The sequence below is a fragment of the Cebidichthys violaceus genome, unplaced genomic scaffold, assembly GCF_023349555.1.
Source record: "Cebidichthys violaceus isolate CVI_PGR_0920_01 unplaced genomic scaffold, fCebVio1.0.p SCAF_53, whole genome shotgun sequence".
In the NCBI taxonomy this organism is placed as follows: Eukaryota; Metazoa; Chordata; class Actinopteri; order Perciformes; family Stichaeidae; genus Cebidichthys; species Cebidichthys violaceus.
Window position 1 is genome coordinate 537,128 of NW_027176739.1, and position 26,587 is coordinate 563,714.

At 40.5% G+C, this 26,587-nt stretch overlaps 3 protein-coding genes across 3 annotated transcripts; all 3 read left to right on the top strand.

The window, feature by feature from the left end:
* Positions 1 to 701: 701 nt before the first annotated feature.
* LOC137888265 (olfactory receptor 10J4-like) lies at positions 702 to 3,159 on the top strand. The gene is made up of 5 exons (XM_068731627.1): positions 702 to 740; positions 824 to 902; positions 1,238 to 1,425; positions 1,542 to 2,204; positions 2,986 to 3,159. Exons 1-5 carry the CDS (start codon positions 702 to 704, stop codon positions 3,157 to 3,159), a joined length of 1,143 nt encoding a protein of 380 aa, XP_068587728.1.
* A 3,577-nt stretch (positions 3,160 to 6,736) lies between these two features.
* On the top strand, positions 6,737 to 14,242 carry LOC137888266 (olfactory receptor 10J4-like). Its single transcript, XM_068731628.1, has 4 exons — positions 6,737 to 6,878; positions 12,332 to 12,519; positions 12,625 to 13,287; positions 14,069 to 14,242. The coding sequence occupies exons 1-4, from the start codon at positions 6,737 to 6,739 to the stop codon at positions 14,240 to 14,242; spliced, it is 1,167 nt and encodes a 388-aa protein (XP_068587729.1).
* A 1,390-nt stretch (positions 14,243 to 15,632) lies between these two features.
* LOC137888267 (olfactory receptor 10J4-like) lies at positions 15,633 to 26,365 on the top strand. Its single transcript, XM_068731629.1, has 4 exons — positions 15,633 to 15,774; positions 19,435 to 19,622; positions 24,748 to 25,410; positions 26,192 to 26,365. Exons 1-4 carry the CDS (start codon positions 15,633 to 15,635, stop codon positions 26,363 to 26,365), a joined length of 1,167 nt encoding a protein of 388 aa, XP_068587730.1.
* Positions 26,366 to 26,587: the final 222 nt, after the last annotated feature.

Here is a 26,587-nt window from a genome sequence, read left to right on the forward strand (position 1 = left end):
AAGTTGTGTGGGAGAACTTGGGGCGATTGAACACCAGGTGAGCTGTGGCTTTCTGGACAAGCTCCAGAGGTCTGATGGCCGACGCCGGGGCTCCGGCGAGTAAAGAGTTGCAGTAGTCCAGGCAGGAGATGACAAGAGCCTGGATGAGAACCTGCGCCGTCTCGTCAGTGAGGAAGGGACGAATCCTCCTGATGTTGTAGAGCAGGAATCTGCAGGAGCGTGTAACGGATGAAATGTTTGCTGAGAATGACAGTTGGTCATCCAGGGTCACACCCAGGTTCCTCGCAGTCCGAGTTGGCGTCACCACGGTATCATCAATGGTGATGGACAGGTCTCGGTGCGGGCAACCCTTCCCCAGGAGGAACAGTAGCTCAGTTTTGTCTAGGTTGAGCTTGAGGTGGTGTGTCGTCATCCACTTCGAGATGTCAGCCAAACACGCAGCGATGCGCGTCTCCACTTGGGTGTCACCGGGGGGAAATGACAAGACCAGCTGGGTGTCATCGGCATAACAATGGTTGGAGAAGTCATGCGAGCGAATAACAGAACCCAGAGATGTTCCATTCCAGATGGTTTGCCAAAACTTCCTTAAGGCCAACTGAAAGTCTTTCTTCTTAGCCAAACCAGGGTTTTGGTGACCACCAAGACTGTAGCCCTTCTGGTCCCCCAGTACCTGTCTGCTGCTTCTTTGTTATATTGTCACCATGACTGGCACCGACAACCTTCTGACCACCACAACAGAGGTTTTGAACAAAAAGTCGGATTCCATGTCCCCAATCTCATTGTTTTTTAAAATTATCATTTCAAATTTTTGCCTTTTTTACAGACAGAATCGAAAGGGAAGACAGAGGGGGGACGACATGCAGCAAAGGGCCGCGGGTCGGATTCAAACCTCGGCTGCGGCCGTAAGGAATCAGCTTTAGCAGCTGGCAATACACCAGACTCCACTATCTATCCCCTCAGGTGGTTTCCTTTTGAAGGAAACATAAATTGCTATCTGGATAATTCTCACTGGCAATTTTTTTAAGATAGATGGGGAGGATAGTGGGCGAGTGCTGGACCTGGTGTGGCTAGGATTAGGCAACAAAAACACTTTACACAAAATTTGGGGAAAGGTGGTGCTTTGGATTAAATGATAATAAACTAAATTTGCTCGGTTTCCGGTTTACAACACCCCTCCTATCTTCTGATGTCCTGTCTGTAAATAAACAGTGACGCATCTCTTTCCTCATTCTTCCAGATTCATACCTGCCCTTGTCGACCAATCACAGATCAAGCTCTGTTAACGGCACCTGGGGGCCTGATGGCGTCACTTTCTTCATCATCCAGGGCCTCGCTAGCCTTGGTCAAGAAAAGATGATCCTCTTTGTCATCCTGCTTCTGGGTTACATAATCATTCTGGGAGGAAACAGCATGATTATCTTTGTGGTAAAAAAACGAGCCGTCTATCTAGTTTTGACAATTTAATGAGGATTTTGCCTCATTTTCCCAAATATGGAATGATTAGTATTGTAATCACTGCCTATGTGTTTTTCCTCTTGCAGGCGTTAACTGATTCGAAACTCAACTCTCCCATGTTTTTCTTCCTCTACAACCTCTCCTTTGTGGACATCATCTACACCACCACCACCATCCCCAAAATGCTGTCTGGCCTCCAGGCAGACACGAACACCATTTCCGTACCGGGCTGCTTCCTCCAGATGTATTTTGTCATTCAGCTAGGTGTTACCAGCAGGGCCATCTTGACTGTCATGGCGTACGACCGCTATGTGGCCATCTGCAACCCTCTGCGCTACAATGCCATCATGACCCTTCCAGTCCGGCTGCTCCTCATTGCAGGAGCCTGGAGCTTCGGTGCCTTCTGCACTTTGCCAGCCACCTCCATGGCCATCCAGCGGTCTTACTGCGGCCCTAATGTGGTGAAACATGGCTGGTGCGACCCATCCTCTGTAAGGCGGCTGGTGTGCGGTGACGTTACGGTGGATAACATTGTGTCCCTTTCCTGCGCTGTGGTGGCGCTTCTGACCACAGGAGTCCTAATCCTCACCTCCTATGTCCTGATTGGGGTTTCCGTATCGAAGATGGGCGTAGCTCAGAGGCTGAAGGCCTTCGGGACGTGTGCCGCCCACCTCACTGTGGTGTCCATCTCTTACAGCTCGGCCTCGTGCGTATACATCTCCTACCGGGTGGGAAACTTTCCACCAGAGGTACAAGATGAATCATCCTGCATTTCCTGAATATTTAGATTTGCCTTTGTTTTAGTAAATGTCTCAAATATGTCCACTATGTCTTTTGCATTATATACATCTTTAATAGTAAACGTAAAAGCAAAAGGCAATTTTTGTTTGGAGTTATTAACATTTGTGTTTGCCTTTCAAACAGCAGGCCCAAAGATATAAAGTGCTGATTAAGGGTATTTAGACTAATTTGTCTAATTTGTATGTGCCACACTAACAACGTGGCTCTGTAGATGGAAATGTCCATCTGATGGTCAGTCCTCCACTTTTGACCAGACTATCTCAACAACTATTGGATAGATTGCAGTGAAATTTGGTTCAGACATTTAGGATGCCCAGACGATGTATCCTAATAACTTTGATTATGCTTTGTCTTTTGCTCTAGCATTATGAATGAGTATATATGTGGTTTAGAATAAAATATCGATACAACTATTAACTTGATTGCCAGAAAACTTGGTTCATCATTCATGTTCCCATCAGGATGATAAATAATAACTTGGTGATCCTTTACCTATAATTTAATGGTATAATCAGGTCATGTTTATTTTTCAATACCTGTGCAAATTAAAGAAAGTTTGAAAAAACACTGAACTGAGATGGTGAGCAAGGTAAACATTATACCTGCTTAACATCAGTGTTGTCATTGTGAGCATGTTGACTGACCGACTTTGTCATCCTCAGAACCTGCAGATATTAATGCTGAATACGTGTTGTTTTCAATAAATCATTATTCATGGTTTTGTTATAGGTTCGTATCATTGTGTCAGTGCTCTACTCTGCTCTGACTCCTTTCCTAAACCCGATGATCTACAGTCTGAAGAACAAGGAGCTACGAGAGTCCATCATGAGGACTCTGAGCAGGTTCAGACCTGCTTCTGTGTTACCAACCAAAGACATCAACACAGTGAACACAGTGTCCTGACTGGGAGAGAAAACCTGCTTGATATAAAGAAGACTTGCACAAAAACTCATTCAGAAATGATCTGATTTTTAAACCATTCTGCTGTTTATTGTGCCAATCATGTGATGTGTTTGTTCAGCTGTCTATTAACTAACTTATTAAGTTATATTTGCAATAAAGGGTCACATGTAACTAGTTAATACCTTTTTAATTAACTACTGTAATCTACAGTCTCTTATTATATTAATAAAACATGTATTGTATTAAAATTGTTTTATTTCTTGATATAGCTGTGTGAATATGTCTTAATACTTTAGTACGCTGTTCAACAACATTAGGGACTCCTGGTGCCCAGTTACAGCCAACTTTTAACCTAACAATTACTCAAAAGAGGACTAAAACTAAATATCCTTATTCAAGGGATGGACTTAAGTATACTTTTGAGATATTGGTTCTTTACTTTTTTCCATTCATAACATTTTATACTTCTACTCCACAATTCCTTCACGGATATACAGTTGTGTTCAAAAGTTTACATATACTTGTAAAGAACATAATGTCATGGCTCTCTTGAGTTTCCAGTTATTTCTACAACTCTGATTTTTCTCTGATAGAGTGATTGGAACAGATACTTCTTTGTCACAAAAAACATTCATGAAGTTTGGTTCTTTCATGACTTTATTATGGGTTAACAGAAAAAGTGACAAAATCTGCTGGGTCAAAAATATACATACAGCAGTGCTAATATTTGGTTACATGTCCCTTGGCCATTTTCACTTCAATTAGGCGCTTTTGGTAGCCATCCACAAGCTTCTGGCAAGCTTCTCGTTGAATCTTTGACCACTCCTCTTGACAAAATTGGTGCAGTTCAGTTAAATTTGATGGCTTTCTGACATGGACTTGTTTCTTCAGCATTGTCCACATGTTCTCAATGGGATTTAAGTCAGGACTTTGGGAAGGCCATTCTAAAACCCTAATTCTAGCCTGATTTAGCCATTCCATTACCACTTTTGATGTGTGTTTGGGGTCATTGTCCTGTTGGAACACCCAACTGCGCCCAAGACCCAACCTCCGGACTGATGATTTTAGGTTATCTTGAAGAATTTGAAGGTAATCCTCCTTCTTCATTATCCCATTTACCCTCTGTAAAGCACCAGTTCCATTGGCAGCAAAACAGCCCCACAGCATAATACTACCACCACCGTGCTTGACGGTAGGCATGGTGTTCTTGGGGTTAAAGGCCTCACCTTTTCTCCTCCAAACATATTGCTGGGCATTGTGGCCAAACAGCTCGATTTTTGTTTCGTCTGACCACAGAATTTTCCTCCAGAAGGTCTTATCTTTGTCCATGTGATCAGCAGCAAACTTCAGTCGAGCCTTAAGGTGCCGCTTTTGGAGCAAGGGCTTCCTTCTTGCACGGCAGCCTCTCAGTCCATGGAGATGCAAAACACGCTTGACTGTGGACACTGACACCTGTGTTCCAGCAGCTTCTAATTCTTGGCAGATCTGCTTTTTGGTGGTTCTCGGTTGACTCTTCACCCTCCTGACCAATTTTCTCTCAGCAGCAGGTGATAGCTTGCGTTTTCTTCCTGATCGTGGCAGTGACAAAACAGTGCCATGCACTTTATACTTACAAACAATTGTTTGCACTGTTGCTCTTGGGACCTGCAGCTGCTTTGAAATGGCTCCAAGCGACTTTCCTGACTTGTTCAAGTCAATGATTCGCTTTTTCAGATCCATGCTGAGCTCCTTTGACTTTCCCATTGTAGCGTTTGTGGGCGTTTGTATCCAATGAGCCCTATTTAAATGGCCTCAGAGAAGTCACCAGCTGTAGTCACTCATAATCACTCACAATAAGTTAAGAGGCCATGCTATGAAGCTCATTTCATTGACACAACTTTCTAAGTCACCAAAATTGCTAATTCATGTTGCTGTATGTATATTTTTGACCCAGCAGATTTTGTCACTTTTTCTGTTAACCCATAATAAAGTCATGAAAGAACCAAACTTCATGAATGTTTTTTGTGACAAAGAAGTATCTGTTCCAATCACTCTATCAGAGAAAAATCAGAGTTGTAGAAATAACTGGAAACTCAAAATAGCCATGACATTATGTTCTTTACAAGTGTATGTAAACTTTTGACCACAAATGTATTTGCAGCTTACATTTCAATTTTAACATTTTTCCTCTTGTAAACTTATAGAATACAATGCATTGTTGAAAATTAAACAAGTGGCTCCCAACCTTTTTGGGTTGTGTCCTCTGAATAATCCGCATGGAAATGTGTCTCCCTGTCATGTTTCCTGGAAAAAATATGTTTCTGTCACAACTTCAGCCAGGCTTTAGTTTTTCATTTGTCTGTCTCCTGTTTTGCCACACTAACTCTCATGTCATTTCAGAATCTGCCACTCCCCCCCGCTCTGCACTAATTGCTGATTTCATTTCACCTGGCCTGCCCCACCTCCATACTCACCTGCTCCTCATCAGCAATCAGCCCCTCAGTGTATATGTACTGGCCCATTTCCCTCAGTTCTCTGCCAGATTGTCTAGTGTGTTTCCCTTGCTATCCAGCAACCTGTCATTCCGATTCTGATCCTGATTATTCGTGTATTGACCTGCCTTTTTGGACTTTGGACCTTCCCTTTTGCCTGCTCCCACTGGATTTGTTTGCCACGCGGATTACTACCTGGTTTGACATCTGCTGGTTATTAAACCCGGTTTCTACACCTGAACTGTTTTCTGTGTCGTGCTATTGGGTTCTTGTCTGTCGTTTTGTGATACCTGACAGTTTCCCTCAAAGAGTAATTGACGATGTTGTTTTGTTGTTTGCTAACGTTATTTTTAGGAGACCAGGCTGAACATTGATGCATCAGTATACATTTTTGAATAATTACACATCATCGGCTGTATTCTTTGATTTTAAGAAGCACGTAATTTTAGTTTTGTCAACATTTAGTACAAGTTTCAATTCAGAGATTTCTCTGCATACCATTTAAAGTTTGTAATTCCTCAATCTCACTTGCTAAGGATGAGGCAGAACTATACATAATGATATCATCCACATAAAAATAACGTTTTGTGGTAATGACATTGCAATACAGATTATTTATATAAATTAGCAGGACTATACATAATGGCGTCATCCCCGTATATATATATATATATATATATGTGTATATACACATATTTTTCCAGCTTACATTTTAATTTTTATACTTTACATCTGGTAAACTTATAGAATACAATGCGTTGTTGAAAGTTAAAATATGTTTCCAGAAAGAAAAAGAAATTTCACCGGTCAATGAGTATGAGTACTTCTTACATCACAACTTGTTTATTAGAAAAAAAATATCCAGTTAAAACTGTTTACAGTGAGGCTACGAGGATGTGTTTTTATGTTTATTTTAATAATAATGAAAATAAACAATGATAATAAAAACAATGGGCATTGTAATACAATAATTATAATAATAATTGGATAACATGCAGTCAGGGGAAATTGAGTATACCAAGCTTTTATATTTCAGCAACCCTACAAAGGAAACTCATTTTGGCTGCTTGTATCCATGATAGTATTGTTTGGGTTCAAAGCTCAAGATGATAGTTGAGGGTCTGAACATAGATGGACTCAGCTCCCTCTTCACCAAAACGGTCCTGTATGATAATCACATCGCTGCTGACGCCACACCAAACCACCTGTCTATCTCACACAACAATTTACCCTCAGTGCGTACTGAAGGTGCCAACAGGGTCACATCGTCTGCAAAGAATATATCTAAGATAGACAAAAATAATCAGTGACAAGGGAAAACTCTGGCGGAGGACAATATTCACAGTAAACCTTTGTGTGCTGAGAATATGGAAACGGCTCTTACTTTTTTTAAATATGGCGACCAGGTGGCTTGTAGCAATGACCTTGGTACCCAGTATTTCTGCAGTACTCCCCACAGGACTCCCCTGGGGACATGGCCGTAAGCCTTCTCCAAGTCCACAAAACACATTGTAGGAGCCATTAGTTATGTCTGTATATTTATGTCTGTTTATATTGGGAGCCTACCTCAGGTTCACCACAGGTGGCAGTGTGGATTAGTGCGGCAGGTAATTGGTATATGGGGCACAGGTGCATCAGATAGCTAATGATGCATGGGTGATGGGGCGATCACACGGTTTCTACAGCACGCAAGACACACCAGAGGGACACCAAGAAGATAAGTTCTATCATATCGTATCATCATCTGTAAACGGAAATTGTAATAACATGGGTACCTCACCCAAAAGTGAAAGAGCCTGGAATCTTTTTATTGAAGCAAGTAAAGAACACAATCTTCTTCCGCACCCAGCCGAGTGGCTAGTTGCTGGAATTAGTCACTCTACACATGTAGACTGGATGGTCAAAGTCCCATAACCCCCTCAGCAACCTTTCAAGGCTGAAGAGCTGGTCAACGGCCAGAATGGAATCTGCATTGCTCCTTCTGGATCTGAAGTCCTTCAGTTGGTCAAATAGTCTAATTTCTTTATTTTTGAACGTATGAATACATTTATTTTACTATGAATCTGCAAATTAATTTAGAAACATTGATGAATCTCAAAGTTGTGAGTCAGAACAACTGGTACTGTCCAACTTGTGCTCAAAAAATCAACAGGAAAGACTACTCACAACTACACACACACACACACACACACACAAAAGCAATTAAAGTAAAGTAAGAGCTTTTATAATTAATCTGTAATTAAGATGTTAAACATTCAAAACAGACATTTGTTACCACGGCAACAAGGCAATTATGTTTCTTATGTTTTCTTTTCAGGTGCTTGTTTATAACCACAGAGGTTACTTAAAATAGGTCCCTTTGGTATTCTTTTGTTATCCTGTGTATAATTGATGTTTTTAATGAACTGGATCTGATGTCACTTTGTGTAATTAAAGTTGTTTGGTCTCACCATAATCTTCATTATAATCAGAAAAAAGGTCAGTTGCCCTTGAAAAGGCATAATGTGGACGTGATGAAGTTCTTGTGTCTGACTAGACCTGACTGAGCGCCGCAAAGTCTGATCCACACACTCAGGTAAGATGATGATATCTTATTTATGAACCATGTCTGAAGAAAATCTGAAGAAGTGTTGTTATGTTGTCTGAAAGTGTTGAGCTTTTTAAAGTTATCCTATTTGACTTTGTAATGTGTGATGTCAAAATGAGCTTGTGATCAGATGAAGTCACATACAGAGCTTTTCATTTTTGCAGTTAAATTATTCTGCACCTGTCTGTTGACAGCAAATTTGTCCACATCCACCCATCTGTTCATCTGTCTGCTGATGAGAGATGGAGCTTTGGACGTTTGATATTTCACCTGAAAGCCTCAGAGGTCTGTGAGTTACTGTTTTGATGATGTCCAGTACAACCAAACTTCAGTTTCATATATTATGAATTTATCAGAAATGTTTTTTTCATTTGAAAGTAGAACAAAAATGTTACGTAATTTTAATGTTACGGTTACAAATTTCTGATAATATTCATTTAGTCTAAATTTGTTATCCCTTGAAAACAAATATTTTTCATTGCTTCAGTGTAATTGTATGTCAATGATTTAAGGCAATAACATAATTTTCACTGCTTTGTTAAGCCTGTGTTTTTCTCAGTGCTGAGTATTTTTTAATTTGCTTAATTTGTATTGTAATATTAACTGCTCTAATATTGCATGTTGTAGCTGTAAACTGCATTTATGTGTCTTGTTTTTATATCTGATATGGTAAATAAGTGATTCTGAAGTAGAAGCAGCATATCAGAGCTTCTACTTCCCACCTGATTTAAAGCTGACTGCTGAAGCATCTGTTTATTTTTAGATTTTAGAGTTTTTTCACAAAACAAGGGGTGTATATTTTGTCATCCAACACTTAGCTCTTAAGCATGTTAGGATCGTTTCATGACCAGTATGATCAGGAGTAATCATTACAGCAAACTTCCGATGTACATAAGTGACCTATCCTTCATAGATGTTTATTCACAGTTTTCACATGTATGTTTCTCCAACTTGGCAAGTTTAGAACTGCCCATTGACAACTTCATTCAGCCCCTTCCTCTTATCTAATCTGAGCCTTGTTGCACTAAGACATCTATTTTTTTATTATATTTAGTTTTTTAACTGGGAGTTCTAAAACCTTGAAGTGTTATCTATGAAACCACCAAACGGGCTGACAATAGACAACAGGTAAATATGTCACAGTAGAGGAGAAGTAGCATAGGGAAACATTTTCATCACACTCCCCTGTTTTGATCATAATCATTGATCAATATACAATACACTAATATCCATTTGGAACATCTGCATTAACAATTCTAGTACATTTGAAGAGTATCTTGGCTGTTTTTGTGTAGCATTACTGAGATAAGAACAAGCTGTGGAGGGAAATGGATCATTCGTTACACATGGGTGTCATCATGATGTGTAAGCAGAATAGGTATTACAATTTACATGCATAAAACAGTAGGCAACACATTGTACCTCTGAGGCCATAGAAGTGTTATCTACGAAAACAAAAAGGGTCAAACCACTAAATGGGCTGACAATAGAAAACAGGTAAATATGTCACAGTAGAGGAGAAGTAGCACAGGGAACATTTTCCATCACAGTCAAGGAATCCCACAAAGACTGACTAACCTGATGTTTTTGTTAAAGGAGAAAAGCTCAAAATGGTGTCCGATTACAAATATCTTGGAATCATCCTAGATTCCAATCTGTCATTTACTTAGTACTATCAAATTCAACGTGGCTTACTGTAGGCATATAAAACCATAACTAACAACAGAGGCAGGCAAACTATATATGATTGTTATGATCTTCTCCCACTTAACATACTGTTTACAAGCTGGTCACAAGTGAGCATGACAACACTGAAAAGTATTGAGTCGCTTTACAAACAGACACTGAAAACATTTAACCAAAAGTCCCATAGCCATATAGATCAAAAGCACGATATTTATAATTTTGATAGTTTTAAACATTTTGCAGATTCTTGCCTCATCTTTAAGGTTCTACATGGGTTTGCACCTCCCGCACTGAATTAGTTCATAATAAAGAAGGATAGCAGCAGCAGCAGCAGCAGGGTAACAAGCAAATACCAGAGGGGGCCGTGTTGCACAATACAGACATAGCAAGTTTGTTCTTCTCAGTCAGAGCAACCCACTGCTGGAACAGTCTTTCTATTGACTTAAGGGAAAGCATTTTTTACCTAGCTCACCATTGCAATATAGTTCAAAAGCACAATCTTTTTAATTTTGAAAGTTTTAATCCCCCAGTAAGGGTCAACAGTTCTTCCCAACTAAACATGCCTGAGCCCATCTCTGATTTCCATTCAATACATTATATTACAGTCATTTAGCAGACGCTTTTATCCAAAGCGACTTACAATAAGTGCATCAACATTGGTAATCAAAAGAACTACTAGTCACCAGAAGTCATAAGTACATTTCCTTTTCCAAACAAGCATTTAAGAGCCTGAAGCAGAGCATAACTCAGAGCCAAAGTACAGTGCAGAAACAAGAAAAACAGTTAGTGCTATAAGTAATACGAATACAATAAGTGCAACAAGCTAGTATGAATACAATAAGTGCTAAGTGGAAGGCTCAGGGTAGCACTTCCTGAAGAGGTGGGTCTTCAGCCTGCGCCGAAAGATGGGCAGCGACTCTGCTGTCCTGACGTCAGTGGGAAGTTCATTCCACCACTGTGGAACCAGGACAGAAAACAGCCGTGACCGGGTCGATCGGCTGCCAGGACCTCTGAGCGACGAGACAACCGATCGCCCCGAGGCAGCAGAGCGAAGTGGTCAGGCGGGGGTGTAAGGCTTGACCGTGGCCTGGAGATAGGAAGGAGCTGTTCCTTTCACTGCCCTGTAGGCTAGCACCAGAGTCTTAAACTGGATGAGCTCTTACAGGGAGCCAGTGTAGAAAAAGGAGAAAGGAAGTTGTGTGGGAGAACTTGGGGCGATTGAACACCAGGCGAGCTGTGGCTTTCTGGACAAGCTCCAGAGGTCTGATGGCCGTCGCCGGGGCTCCGGCGAGTAGAGAGTTGCAGTAGCCAAGGCGGGAGATGACAAGAGCCTGGATGAGAACCTGCGCCGTCTCGTCAGTCAGGAAGGGACGAATCCTCCTGATGTTGTAGAGCAGGAATCTGCAGGAGCGTTTAACGGATGAAATGTTTGCTGAGAATGACAGTTGGTCATCCAGGGTCACACCCAGGTTCCTCGCAGCCCGAGTTGGCGTCACCACGGTATCATCAATGGTGATGGACAGGTCCCGGTGCGGGCAACCCTTCCCCAGGAGGAACAGTAGCTCAGTTTTGTCTAGGTTGAGCTTGATGTGGTGTGTCGTCATCCACTTCGAGATGTCAGCCAAACACGCAGCGATGCGCGTCTCCACTTGGGTGTCACCGGGGGGAAATGACAAGATCAGCTGGGTGTCATCGGCATAACAATGGTTGGAGAAGTCATGCGAGCGAATAACAGAACCCAGAGATGTTCCATTCCAGATGGTTTGCCAAAACTTCCTTAAGGCCAACTGAAAGTCTTTCTTCTTAGCCAAACCAGGGTTTTGGTGACCACCAAGACTGTAGCCCTTCTGGTCCCCCAGTACCTGTCTGCTGCTTCTTTGTTATATTGTCACCATGACTGGCACCGACAACCTTCTGACCACCACAACAGAGGCTTTGAACAAGAAGTCGGATTCCATGTCCCCAATCTCATTGTTTTTTAAAATTATCATTTGAAATTTTTGCCTTTTTTACAGACAGAATCAAAAGGGAAGACAGAGGGGGACGACATGCAGCAAAGGGCCGCGGGTCGGATTCAAACCTCGGCTGCGGCCGTAAGGAATCAGCTTTAGCAGCTGGCAATACACCAGACTCCACTACCTATCCCCTCAGGTGGTTTGCTTTTGAAGGAAACATAAAATGCTATATGGATAATTCTCACTGGCAATTTTTTTAAGATAGATGGGGAGGATGGTGAGCGAGTGCTGGACCTGGTGTGGTTAGGATTAGGCAACAAAAACACTTTACACAAAATTTGGGGAAAGGTGGTGCTTTTGATTAAATGTTAAAAAACTAAATTTGCTCGGTTTCCGGTTTACAACACCCCTCCTATCTTCTGATGTCCTGTCTGTAAATAAACAGTGACGCATCTCTTTCCTCATTCTTCCAGATTCATACCTGCCCTTGTCGACCAATCACAGATCAAGCTCTGTTAACGGCACCTGGGGGCCTGATGGCGTCACTTTCTTCATCATCCAGGGCCTCGCTAGCCTTGGTCAAGAAAAGATGATCCTCTTTGTCATCCTGCTTCTGGGTTACATGATCATTCTGGGAGGAAACAGCATGATTATCTTTGTGGTAAAAAAACGAGCCATCTATCTAGTTTTGACAATTTAATGAGGATTTTGACGAATATGGAATTATTAGTATTGTAATCACTGCCTATGTGTTTTTCTCTTGCAGGCGTTAACTGATTCGAAACTCAACTCTCCCATGTTTTTCTTCCTCTACAACCTCTCCTTTGTGGACATCATCTACACCACCACCACCATCCCCAAAATGCTGTCTGGCCTCCTGGCAGACACAAATACCATTTCCGTACCGGGCTGCTTCCTCCAGATGTATTTTGTCATTCAGCTAGGTGTTACCAGCAGGGCCATCTTGACTGTCATGGCGTACGACCGCTATGTGGCCATCTGCAACCCTCTGCGCTACAATGCCATCATGACCCTTCCAGTCCGGCTGCTCCTCATTGCAGGAGCCTGGAGCTTCGGTGCCTTCTGCACTTTGCCAGCCACCTCCATGGCCATCCAGCGGTCTTACTGCGGCCCTAATGTGGTGAAACATGGCTGGTGCGACCCATCCTCTGTAAGGCGGCTGGTGTGCGGTGACGTTATGGTGGATAACATTGTGTCCCTTTCCTTCGCCATGGTGGCGCTTTTGACCACTGGAGTCCTAATCCTCACCTCCTATGTCCTGATTGGGGTTTCCGTATTGAAGATGGGTGTAGCTCAGAGGCTGAAGGCCTTCGGGACGTGTGCCGCCCACCTCACTGTGGTGTCCATCTCTTACAGCTCGGCCTCGTGCGTATACATCTCCTACCGGGTGGGAAACTTTCCACCAGAGGTACGAGATGAATCATCCTGCATTTCCTGAATATTTAGATTTGCCTTTGTTTTAGTAAATGTCTCAAATATGTCCACTATGTCTTTTGCATTATATACATCTTTAATAGTAAACGTAAAAGCAAAAGGCAATTTTTGTTTGGAGTTATTAACATTTGTGTTTGCCTTTCAAACAGCAGGCCCAAAGATATAAAGTGCTGATTAAGGGTATTTAGACTAATTTGTCTAATTTGTATGTGCCACACTAACAATGTGGCTCTGTAGATGGAAATGTCCATCTGATGGTCAGTCCTCCACTTTTGACCAGACTATCTCAACAACTATTGGATAGATTGCAGTGAAATGTGGTTCAGACATTTAGGATGCCCAAACGATGTATCCTAATAACTTTGATTATGCTTTGTCTTTTGCTCTAGCATTATGAATGAGTATATATGTGGTTTAGAATAAAATATCGATACAACTATTGACTTGATTGCCAGAAAACTTGGTTCATCATTCATGTTCCCATCAGGATGATAAATAATAACTTGGTGATCCTTTACCTATAATTTAATGACATAATCAGGTCATGTTTATTTTTCAATACCTGTGCAAATTAAAGAAAGTTTGAAAAAACACTGAACTGAGATGGTGAGCAAGGTAAACATTATACCTGCTTAACATCAGTGTTGTCATTGTGAGCATGTTGACTGACCGACTTTGTCATCCTCAGAACCTGCAGATATTAATGCTGAATACGTGTTGTTTTCAATAAATCATTATTCATGGTTTTGTTATAGGTTCGTATCATTGTGTCAGTGCTCTACGCCGCTCTGACTCCTTTCCTAAACCCGATGATCTACAGTCTGAAGAACAAGGAGCTACGAGAGTCCATCATGAGGACTCTGAGCAGGTTCAGACCTGCTGCTGTGTTACCAACCAAAGACATCAACACAGTGAACACAGTGTCCTGACTGGGAGAGAAAACCTGCTTGATATAAATAAAGAAGACTTGCACAAAAACTCATTCAGAAATCATCTGATTTTTAAACCATTCTGCTGTTTATTGTACCAATCATGTGATATGTTTGTTCAGCTGTCAATTAAGTAAGTTATTAAGTTGAACAGCGTACAAAAGTATTGAGACATATTCACACAGCTATATCAAGAAATAAAACAATTAATTTTAATACAATACATGTTTTATTAATATAATAAGAGACTGTATCGTCAATTACTCTTTGATGGAAACATATTTTTTCCAGGAAACATGACAGGGAGACACATTTCCATGCTGATTATTCAGAGGACGCAACCCAAAAAGGTTTGGAGCCACTTGTTTAATTTTCAACAATGCATTGTATTCTATAAGTTTACCAGAGGAAAAATGTCAAAATTGAAATGTAAGCTGCAAATATATCCGTGAAGGAATTGTGGAGTAGAAGTATAAAATGTTATGAATGGAAAAAAGTAAAGAACCAACATCTCAAAAGTATACTTAAGTCCATCCCTTGAATAAGCATATTTAGTTTTATTCCTCTTCTGAGTAATTGTTAGGAAGTTGGCTGTAACTGGGCACCAGGAGTCCCTAATGTTGTTGTTTTGTTGTCTGCTAACGTTATTTTTAGGAGACCAGGCTGAACATTGATGCATCAGTATAAACATTCGAATAATTACACATCATCAGCTGTATTCTTTGATTTTAAGAAGCACGTAATATTAGTTTTGTCAACATTTAGTACAAGTTTCAATTCACAGAGATTTCTATGCATACCATTTAAAGTTTGTAATTCCTCAATCTCACTTGCTAAGGATGAGGCAGAACTATACATAATGATATCATCCGCATAAAAATAACGTTTTGTGGTAATGACATTGCAATACAGAATATTTATATAAATTAGCAGGACTATACATAATGGCGTCATCCCTGTATATATGTATATACACATATTTTTCCAGCTTACATTTTAATTTTTATACTTTACATCTGGTAAACTTATAGAATACAATGCGTTGTTGAAAGTTAAAATATGTTTCCAGAAAGAAAAAGAAATTTCACCGGTCAATGAGTATGAGTACTTCTTACATCACAACTTGTTTATTAGAAAAAAAATATCCAGTTAAAACTGTTTACAGTGAGGCTACGAGGATGTGTTTTTATGTTTATTTTAATAATAATGAAAATAAACAATGATAATAAAAACAATGGGCATTGTAATACAATAATTATAATAATAATTGGATAACATGCAGTCAGGGGAAATTGAGTATACCAAGCTTTTATATTTCAGCAACCCTACAAAGGAAACTCATTTTGGCTGCTTGTATCCATGATAGTATTGTTTGGGTTCAAAGCTCAAGATGATAGTTGAGGGTCTGAACATAGATGGACTCAGCTCCCTCTTCACCAAAACGGTCCTGTATGATAATCACATCGCTGCTGACGCCACACCAAACCACCTGTCTATCTCACACAACAATTTACCCTTAGTGCGTACTGAAGGTGCCAACAGGGTCACATCGTCTGCAAAGAATATATCTAAGATAGACAAAAATAATCAGTGACAAGGGAAAACTCTGGCGGAGGACAATATTCACAGTAAACCTTTGTGTGCTGAGAATATGGAAACAGCTCTTACTTTTTTTAAATATGGCGACCAGGTGGCTTGTAGCAATGACCTTGGTACCCAGTATTTCTGCAGTACTCCCCACAGGACTCCCCTGGGGACATGGCCGTAAGCCTTCTCCAAGTCCACAAAACACATTGTAGGAGCCATTAGTTATGTCTGTATATTTATGTCTGTTTATATTGGGAGCCTACCTCAGGTTCACCACAGGTGGCAGTGTGGATTAGTGCGGCAGGTAATTGGTATATGGGGCACAGGTGCATCAGACAGCTAATGATGCATGGGTGATGGGGCGATCACACGGTTTTTACAGCACGCAAGACACACCAGAGGGACACCAAGAAGATAAGTTCTATCATATCGTATCATCATCTGTAAACGGAAATTGTAATAACATGGGTACCTCACCCAAAAGTGAAAGAGCCTGGAATCTTTTTATTGAAGCAAGTAAAGAACACAATCTTCTTCCGCATCCAGCCGAGTGGCTAGTTGCTGGAATTAGTCACTCTACACATGTAGACTGGATGGTCAAAGTCCCATGACCCCCTCAGCAACCTTTCAAGGCTGAAGAGCTGGTCAACGGCCAGAATGGAATCTGCATTGCTCCTTCTGGATCTGAAGTCCCTCAGTTGGTCAAATAGTCTAATTTCTTTATTTTTGAACGTATGAATACATTTATTTTACTATGAATCTGCAAATTAATTTAGAAACATTGATGAATTTCAAAGTTGTGAGTCAGAACAACTGGTACTGTCCAACTTGTGCTCAAAAAATCAACAGGAAAGACTACTCACAACTACACACACACACACTTACACACACACACACACACACACACACACACACACACACACACACACACACACACAAAAGCAATTAAAGTAAAGTAAGAGCTTTTATAATTAATCTGTAATTAGGATGTTAAACATTCAAAACAGACATTTGTTACCACGGCAACAAGGCAATTATGTTTCTTATGTTTTCTTTTCAGGTGCTTGTTTATAACCACAGAGGTTACTTAAAATAGGTCCCTTTGGTATTCTTTTGTTATCCTGTGTATAATTGATGTTTTTAATGAACTGGATCTGATGTCACTTTGTGTAATTAAAGTTGTTTGGTCTCACCATAATCTTCATTATAATCAGAAAAAAGGTCAGTTGCCCTTGAAAAGGCATAATGTGGACGTGATGAAGTTCTTGTGTCTGACTAGACCTGACTGAGCGCCGCAAAGTCTGATCCACACACTCAGGTAAGATGATGATATCTTATTTATGAACCATGTCTGAAGAAAATCTGAAGAAGTGTTGTTATGTTGTCTGAAAGTGTTGAGCTTTTTAAAGTTATCCTATTTGACTTTGTAATGTGTGATGTCAAAATGAGCTTGTGATCAGATGAAGTCACATACAGAGCTTTTCATTTTTGCAGTTAAATTATTCTGCACCTGTCTGTTGACAGCAAATTTGTCCACATCCACCCATCTGTTCATCTGTCTGCTGATGAGAGATGGAGCTTTGGACGTTTGATATTTCACCTGAAAGCCTCAGAGGTCTGTGAGTTACTGTTTTGATGATGTCCAGTACAACCAAACTTCAGTTTCATATATTATGAATTTATCAGAAATGTTTTTTTCATTTGAAAGTAGAACAAAAATGTTACGTAATTTTAATGTTACGGTTACAAATTTCTGATAATAATCATTTAGTCTAAATTTGTTATCCCTTGAAAACAAATATTTTTCATTGCTTCAGTGTAATTGTATGTCAATGATTTAAGGCAATAACATAATTTTCACTGCTTTGTTAAGCCTGTGTTTTTCTCAGTGCTGAGTATTTTTTAATTTGCTTAATTTGTATTGTAATATTAACTGCTCTAATATTGCATGTTGTAGCTGTAAACTGCATTTATGTGTCTTGTTTTTATATCTGATATGGTAAATAAGTGATTCTGAAGTAGAAGCAGCATATCAGAGCTTCTACTTCCCACCTGATTTAAAGCTGACTGCTGAAGCATCTGTTTATTTTTAGATTTTAGAGTTTTTTCACAAAACAAGGGGTGTATATTTTGTCCTCCAACACTTAGCTCTTAAGCATGTTAGGATCGTTTCATGACCAGTATGATCAGGAGTAATCATTACAGCAAACTTCCGATGTACATAAGTGACCTATCCTTCATAGATGTTTTTTCACATTGTTTTCACGTGTATGTTTCTTGAACTTGGCACATGTGACAGAAGAAAATAACCTCAAATTGAGAATATTCTTTCACATTATGTTCATGTGTAATTCAGAAAGGCAAAGCTTTTTCAGTTTAGCTCTGCTGATGTTAAGTTAACTTCATGCCTGAAGTGGTGGAAAGAAACCCTCTTGAATGTCCTGAAGTCCAAATTATTTATAAATAAAAGTATTTGCATTAAAAAGTACCTAAAGTATCAAAACTAAAAGTACTTGGCAGCAGAACTATCCATTGTATTGTAATGCTAATGTATCATGTACTATACTAGCTGATAAGTTTTATTATAACATTGCTTTTAAGGTTGTAGTTCGTCGAGGTGGAGAAAAAAGAACTAATATATCATACTTTATACAAGTTACTTCTTGGTAGTTAAACCCTTCACACTATATCAATTTAGAAACTCATAATAGGTTTTCTGTTAAATTTGAATTAATAACTGAAGCTGTCAGATTCATGTATTGGAATTAAAAGTAAATTTTTCCCTGTGAAATGTTGTGCAATGGAAGTATGAAGTAGGTTAAAATAATAAATTACAATCACCAATCCATTTCTGCTGCTTATCCGGGGCTGGGTTGCAGTAAAGAAGGCTTTTTATCACATTCTTCATAATTTTGATAGTTTTAAACATTTTGTAGATTCTTGCCTCGTCTTTAAGGTTCTACATGGGTTTGCACCTCCCGCACTGAATCAGTTCATAATAAAGAAGGATAGCAGCAGCACCAGCAGGGTAACGAGTATCAGAGGGCTGTGTTGTACAATACAGACATAGCAAATTTAGTCCAACAGTTTCCTCAGTCACAGCAACCCACTGCTGGAACAGTCTTTCTATTGACTTAAGGGAAAGCATTTATTACCTAGCTCAGCAGTTCTTCCCAACTAAACATTCCTGAGCCCATCTCTGATTTCCATTCCAGATGGTTTGCCAAAACTTCCTTGAGGCCAACTGAAAGTCTTTCTTCTTAGCCAAACCAGGGTTTTGGTGACCACCAAGACTGTAGCCCTTCTGGTCCCCCAGTACCTGTCTGCTGCTTCTTTGTTATATTGTCACCATGACTGGCACCGACAACCTTCTGACCACCACAACAGAGGCTTTGAGCAAGAAGTCGGATTCCATGTCCCCAATCTCATTGTTTTTTAAAATTATCATTTGAAATTTTTGCCTTTTTTACAGACAGAAAGGTGGTGCTTTGGATTAAATGTTAAAAAACTAAATTTGCCCAGTTTCCGGTTTACAACACCCCTCCTGTCTTCTGATGTCCTGTCTGTAAATAAACAGTGACGCATCTCTTTCCTCATTCTTCCAGATTCATACCTGCCCTTGTCGACCAATCACAGATCAAGCTCTGTTAACGGCACCTGGGGGCCTGATGGCGTCACTTTCTTCATCATCCAGGGCCTCGCTAGCCTTGGTCAAGAAAAGATGATCCTCTTTGTCATCCTGCTTCTGGGTTACATGATCATTCTGGGAGGAAACAGCATGATTATCTTTGTGGTAAAAAAAAATGAGCCGTCTATCTAGTTTTGACAATTTAATGAGGATTTGGCCTCATTTTACTGAATATGGAATTATTAGGGCCCGAACCACCGACAACGTCGGGCCAGCGAAGGCCCTATTGAAATTCTATGGGGTATTATTAGGGCCCGAGCACCGACGTAGTCGGAGCGGAGGACCTATTGTTATTCTAATGTTTTTTATTATTATTATTATTATTATTATTATCGTACCAGTTTCATCGCAAAAAGGAGGTGCTTGGGATACTGGGAATCTTTTGAAATTTGGCACAAAATTCAATCGTGGTGAAAATTCCAGTATTATTGGGGTGTCCAATATTTGCATGACATTTTGGTTCGATAGCGCCCCCTACAGAGTAGCCCCAACTTTGGGTTTCACCTAGCTGTATGAAATTTGGTAGGTATGTGGAACGTGATGGGACGTACAAAAAAGTCAAAAGGAGGTATATCCTAAACCAAACAGGAAGTCGGCCATTTTGAATTTTATGACGTTTTTGGACTGTTTCAAGGCGCCGTACTTTAACAAACTCCTCCTAGAGATTAAACCCGATTGCCTTCAGATTTGGTCAGTATGCTCTTGAGACCTTGGCAGTGAAACGATACTCAAAGATCAAAAAGTTATCGAACTATGTGTCCGTGGCGTGGCGGCAAAAAAACACCATTCGCCATGAAACAGGAAGTTGTTGTAACTCGGCTGTACATTGCCTAATCTGCTCCAAATTTCTCATATGTCATAACATCCTGACCCTGAACACATGTATATGACAATTTTGAATCATAGTAATAGCGCCACCTAGTGGCAACAGGAAGTCATAGGTTGTGTACTTTGACACCCTACTGCTCACAGATTAATCGGATCCTTCTCAAATTTTGTCACAAAAGCCTTAAGACCTTGATAATGCTTCATTGTGAAAATTGTAGGAAGCTGTCGAAGCGTGGTGACGTGGCGGCTCTGCGAATTTCGATCCTTCGCCATGAACGAATAAACTGATGTAACTCGACTCCGCATCATCAGATCTTTACCAGATTTCACATGTTTGATTAAACTCCAGGCCTGAAGACATCTGCAAGCCAATTTTGAATCATAGTCATAGCGCCACCTACTGGCAACAGTAAGTTAAAGTCTTTATACTTTGGCTTGTTTCTCTTAGTTGGAAAATCAGATCAACATCAAATTTGTTCCACACAAATGTAAGAAGTTCATAATGCCAGTTCTCTAAGCTTTTGATGTCTCGTCGAACGCCGTTGCCGTGGTAACGCAGTCTTCGCCGTGAAAAACGATGGTCATTTGGAGAGGTTAAAAACGCTCGAAACACAAGCAAACTTGACACACAGATTACAAGGCCAAAATGTAGTTCTATAATATGATTTTATTCAATCAGAGTGTTAAATCGGCTCAATAGCGCCCCCTACAAAATTTCGACGAAGCAGCCCTCACAGTACGTTTCACATAGATTAACAAAATTTGGTAGGCACATGTATCACATGTGGACTTAAATAAAAGTGTCTTGGGGCCATGCCCTAAACCCAACCGGAAGTCAGCCATTTTGAAATTTGTATGAATTTCTAGTGTCGTTTTAGACATTTCCAGGGGCTCTACTTTAACGAACTCCTCCTAGGGAATTAATCAGATCAACTTCAACTTTGGTCAGTACAATCTAAAGATCTTTGTGATGAAAAGTTACTCAAAGGTTGTTGTTTCGTGAAAGGCCGTTGCCGTGGCGACGCATTCTTCGCCACGAAAAACCAAAGTGTTTTTGAGGGGCTAAAAATGCTCAAAACGTAACCAAACTTGTCAAACACATTTAAAATCCTGAATGTAGTTATCTGATGTGATTTTAATGCTTCAGAGCGGCAAGTTGGCTCGATAGCGCCCCCTACAATTTTTTGACGATGCAGCCCTCGCAGTACGTTTCACATAGCTGTATAAAATTTGGTAAGCAGATGTATCACATGTAGACTTAACAAAAAGTCTAGGGGTTCATGCTCTAAACCCAACCGGAAGTCAGCCATTTTGAATTTTGTATGAATTTCTCCTGTTTTTTTCCATTTCCATGTGCTGTACTACGAACTCCTCCTAGGGAATTAATCCAATCAACTTAGAATTTGGTCAGAACAATCTAAAGACCGTTGCGATTAAAAGTTACTAAAAGCTTGAGGTTTCATCAAACAACATGGACTTGGTGTAGCAGCCATTTGACATGGTTCGCCATCATCCACCAAGCTGTTGTAACTCAACTGTACTTTGACAAAACTGTCCCAAACTTGACATGCTTGATTACCGTCATGATTTTAGGACTTTTGCATGCCAATATTAACTCATAGTCATAGCACCACCTACTGGCAACCACAGAAGTAAGCAGGATTCTTTAATTACAGCAGCCCAAACACTGAATTTATTTTAAAGGTTCGTGGGCACACCATGAGAAAAAGACTTCTCTGATCTAAATATGTGCAAACTAAGATGCATGAAGAGCAAAAGTTAGACAACAGTGGTTCTCAAACCATGTCAGTGGGCATTAGTATAAATGATCTGTCCAGAGCTTCTACATGAAAATCACGTTAAATGTTACAATGAATGCTTCACACTACAATCTAAAGTTATAGAAGAGCTTAAAATGAAAACAGTGTTAAATTAAAGTGTTAAAGTAAAAGCAAATGACAATACTGTTCTGTTAACTTTCATGTAAGTTCAAATACAATCAGCAGGACACTGCAGGGAGTTGAACCCCATCCCAGTAAACTGACGGTCTGTTATTTTATAAACACATTCACACATTCACACATTCATTTTCTTAATGATCTTAACAGGCTTACATTTATGATTGTATCGGAGGTACACTCAAAACATTTGAGGCTTAAGACCTGGCAACATGGTCTTGCTACGCTGCTGGTTGAGGCAGGAAATACTGTTTAACTCGTGCACGCAATGTATGATGGTCACAGAAATGCATGGCCGCGTCAACCAGAGTCCTGCCAGTACCCTCGACGTGTGTGAAGTTGCGAGGGCCCGATCAATGCTGCTTGCAGCTTTAATTATTATTATTATTCTGATTTTTATTTTTGTACTTTGGGCGCATATTTGGGATACTTGCCATGCATGAAAACTCACCCAATTTTGCTTGTCAGGCTTGGTGAAAATAGAGGTATGATATAGGTTTCATATATGTGTGAAAAGAAATGGCTCTCTAGCGCCCCCTCAAAGTTGGACCGGCGACGCCCCTCGGCCAGTATGTCCGATTTACTCGAAATTCGACACACATGTCCAGATCCACTAGCTCTACAAAAAAGCCTCTCAGACCCCTAATCTCCGCCTGGAAAAATTTTCCGCCATCTTAAATTTTGTGAAAAACACATTTTTGAGAACTCCTCCTACACACTGGGTCCGATTGCTACCAAATTTTCTGTGGATCATTATTGGATCAAGTTCACATGAAGTTATAAAAAGCTTGTTGATATCTTAAAGCGTTAAGAAGATACGGACCAATGAACTTCTTGGGGCGTGGCTTGTTTTTCAATACACATAACTTCTCAACCGTGTATCCTAAAATCACCAAATTTGCAGTATTTGTGCATATTGCATGGTGGAACATACCCTGCAATTTTCATTCCATTCAACCCATAGGGGGCGCTACAGTAATTCACTCAATTTCAGTTTTTTGGTGATTTTTCGCGTTTTCAGCCTTTGTATTTCAACAAACTCCTCCTAGAGAATTCTTGCGATCGACTTCAAATTTGGTCGGGATGCTCTTAAGACCTTTGTGATGAAAAGTTATCAAAAGCTAGAGTTTTCATCAAAGAACCTTGACGTGGCGGGGCGGCCATTTTGCCTCATTGGCCGGGAAAAAAGAAGTTGTTATAACTCCAAGGTACATTATTCAATCTGCACGAAATTTCTTATGCATGATGCTACTTCAACTGTTAGCACATTTCAATTGAAAAATGTTCAATAACTTATAGTGCCACCTACTGGCAAAAGGAAATGTCATATTTTATACTTTTATTTACTCCTCCTAGCCAGTTCACCAGATCAGTCTGAAATTTTGTAAAGACAGTCTTAACACATTGGTGATGCACCATCATGAATATTGGGAGTTTTCGTTGAACGTTGTTGCCGCGGCAACGCTTCATTCGCCATGAAAAAGTAGGCTGATGGATCAGTGGCTTGCGATGCTCAAAAACTCATGGAACTTTATACATGTGTTATAGGTAATGGGAGGACATATTTTATATGGGTGTTTGGCTTGGCCGTTTTAAATTGCCTCCATAGCGCCCCCTACAATATTTCAAAAGAGCAGCCCCAGCGCTACGTTTGAGGTACCTGTATGAAACTTGGTAGAATTATGTACCTCAGAGAGACTTACAAATAAGTCTCTTGGGACCATACTCTAAACCATACCGGAAGTCAGCCATTTTTATTTTTGTGTCATTTTTAAATGGATTTAGGCTCATTTCTAGTCGCTATACTTTAACAAACTCCTCCTAGGCACTTTGTCGGATCCACTTCAAATTTGGTCGGTATAGTCTCAAGACCTTTGTGATTAAAAGTTATCAAAAGCTTTACGTTTGACGGAATGACTTAGCCGTAGCGGGCGGCTACTTTACGTGACTCCCCATGAAAAAAGCTGATGTAACTCAGCCGGACTTGTTCCAAACACTCCTAAACTTCTCATGGTTGATAACACTCATGGCCTGAGGATGTCTACAAGCTAATTTTCACTAATACTCACAGCGCCACCTGCTGGCCAAAGTAATTCTGCGTTTTTTGACAACAGGCATCCGATTTACATGACTTTTACACAATGTCGTCTACAGTTGTTATAGAGCAACATAAAACATGTTTGTGCATGTTCTGTAGCACCACACAGCGGATACAGGATGCTGTGGACTATTTGCATAGGATCATTTCCTGCGTCACGCGGTCCAAACAGAAAAAAATCATCGGACTCCTAAGCGCGTTGTCCGACTGTCGCAGACGATCTCGGCTGCATACGTTGGAGTCCCGCCGGCACCCCCGATGTGCGGGAGGAGGCGAGGGCCCGTTCATCGCTGCTCGCAGCTTTAATTAGTATTGTAATCACTGCCTATGTGTTTTTCTCTTGCAGGCGTTAACTGATTCGAAACTCAACTCTCCCATGTTTTTCTTCCTCTACAACCTCTCCTTTGTGGACATCATCTACACCACTACCACCATCCCCAACTTGCTGTCTGGCCTCCTGGCAGGCATGAAAACTATTTCCGTACCGGGCTGCTTCCTCCAGATGTATGTTTTCATTCAGCTAGCTGTTACTGGCCGGGCCATCTTGACTGTCATGGCGTACGACCGCTATGTGGCCATCTGCAACCCTCTGCGCTACAATGCCATCATGACCCTTCCAGTCCGGCTGCTCCTCATTGCAGGAGCCTGGAGCTTCGGTGCCCTCTGCACTTTGCCAGCCAGTTCCTTGGCCTTCCAGCGGTCTTACTGCGGCCCTAATGTGGTGAAACATGGCTGGTGCGACCCATCCTCTGTAAGGCGGCTGGTGTGCGGTGACGTTACTGTGGATAACATTGTGTCCCTTTCCTTCGCCATGGTGGCGCTTTTGACCACAGGAGTCCTAATCCTCACCTCCTATGTCCTGATTGGGGTTTCCGTATCGAAGATGGGCATAGCTCAGAGGCTGAAGGCCTTCGGGACGTGTGCCGCCCACCTCACTGTGGTGTCCATCTCTTACAGCTCGGCCTCGTGCGTATACATCTCCTACCGGGTGGGAAACTTTCCACCAGAGGTAGGAAATGAATCATCCTGCATTTCCTGAATATTTAGATTTGCCTTTGTTTTAGTAAATGTCTCAAATATGTCCACTATGTCTTTTGCATTATATACATCTTTAATAGTAAATGTAAAAGCAAAAGGCAACTTTTGTTTGGAGTTACTAACATTTGTGTTTGCCTTTCAAACAGCAGGCCCAAAGATATAAAGTGCTGATTAAGGGTATTTAGACTAATTTGTCTAATTTGTATGTGCCACACTAACAACGTGGCTCTGTAGATGGAAATGTCCATCTGATGGTCAGTCCTCCACTTTTGACCAGACTATCTCAACAACTATTGGATAGATTGCAGTGAAATTTGGTTCAGACATTTAGGATGCCCAAACGATGTATCCTAATAACTTTGATTATGCTTTGTCTTTTGCTCTAGCATTATGAATGAGTATATATGTGGTTTAGAATAAAATATCTATACAACTATTGACTTGATTGCCAGAAAACTTGGTTCATCATTCATGTTCCCATCAGGATGATAAATAATAACTTGGTGATCCTTTACCTATAATTTAATGGCATAATCAGGTCATGTTTATTTTTCAATACCTGTGCAAATTAAAGAAAGTTTGAAAAAACACTGAACTGAGATGGTGAGCATGGTAAACATTATACCTGCTTAACATCAGTGTTGTCATTGTGAGCATGTTGACTGACCGACTTTGTCATCCTCAGAACCTGCAGATATTAATGCTGAATACGTGTTGTTTTCAATAAATCATTATTCATGGTTTTGTTATAGGTTCGTATCATTGTGTCAGTGCTCTACGCCGCTCTGACTCCTTTCCTAAACCCGATGATCTACAGTCTGAAGAACAAGGAGCTACGAGAGTCCATCATGAGGACTCTGAGCAGGTTCAGACCTGCTGCTGTGTTACCAACCAAAGACATCAACACAGTGAACACAGTGTCCTGACTGGGAGAGAAAACCTGCTTGATATAAATAAAGAAGACTTGCACAAAAACTCAGTCTGTTGTATACTAGTCTTATCTATTTATTAACTAATTTACATGTTATCATTGCATTAAAAGGGTCATATTTAACTGTCCTGTAGTTAAATTAATATCCTAATTAATTTAACTATGTTATTCAACAGTCTGTTATTAATTAAATACAAATATTCTATAGTATTAATTA

Bases quoted from the DNA above. Each gene is read 5' to 3' on its own strand.
- LOC137888265 (XM_068731627.1), top strand. From the start codon at position 702: ATGACTGGCACCGACAACCTTCTGACCACCACAACAGAG. The intron at 903-1,237 runs GTAAGGAATCAG...TCATTCTTCCAG, and splicing joins TTCAAACCTCGGCTGCGGCC to ATTCATACCTGCCCTTGTCG. The intron at 2,205-2,985 runs GTACAAGATGAA...GTTTTGTTATAG, and splicing joins TGGGAAACTTTCCACCAGAG to GTTCGTATCATTGTGTCAGT.
- LOC137888266 (XM_068731628.1), top strand. From the start codon at position 6,737: ATGATAGTTGAGGGTCTGAACATAGATGGACTCAGCTCCCTCTTCACC. The intron at 12,520-12,624 runs GTAAAAAAACGA...TTTCTCTTGCAG, and splicing joins ACAGCATGATTATCTTTGTG to GCGTTAACTGATTCGAAACT. The intron at 13,288-14,068 runs GTACGAGATGAA...GTTTTGTTATAG, and splicing joins TGGGAAACTTTCCACCAGAG to GTTCGTATCATTGTGTCAGT.
- LOC137888267 (XM_068731629.1), top strand. From the start codon at position 15,633: ATGATAGTTGAGGGTCTGAACATAGATGGACTCAGCTCCCTCTTCACC. The intron at 19,623-24,747 runs GTAAAAAAAAAT...TTTCTCTTGCAG, and splicing joins ACAGCATGATTATCTTTGTG to GCGTTAACTGATTCGAAACT. The intron at 25,411-26,191 runs GTAGGAAATGAA...GTTTTGTTATAG, and splicing joins TGGGAAACTTTCCACCAGAG to GTTCGTATCATTGTGTCAGT.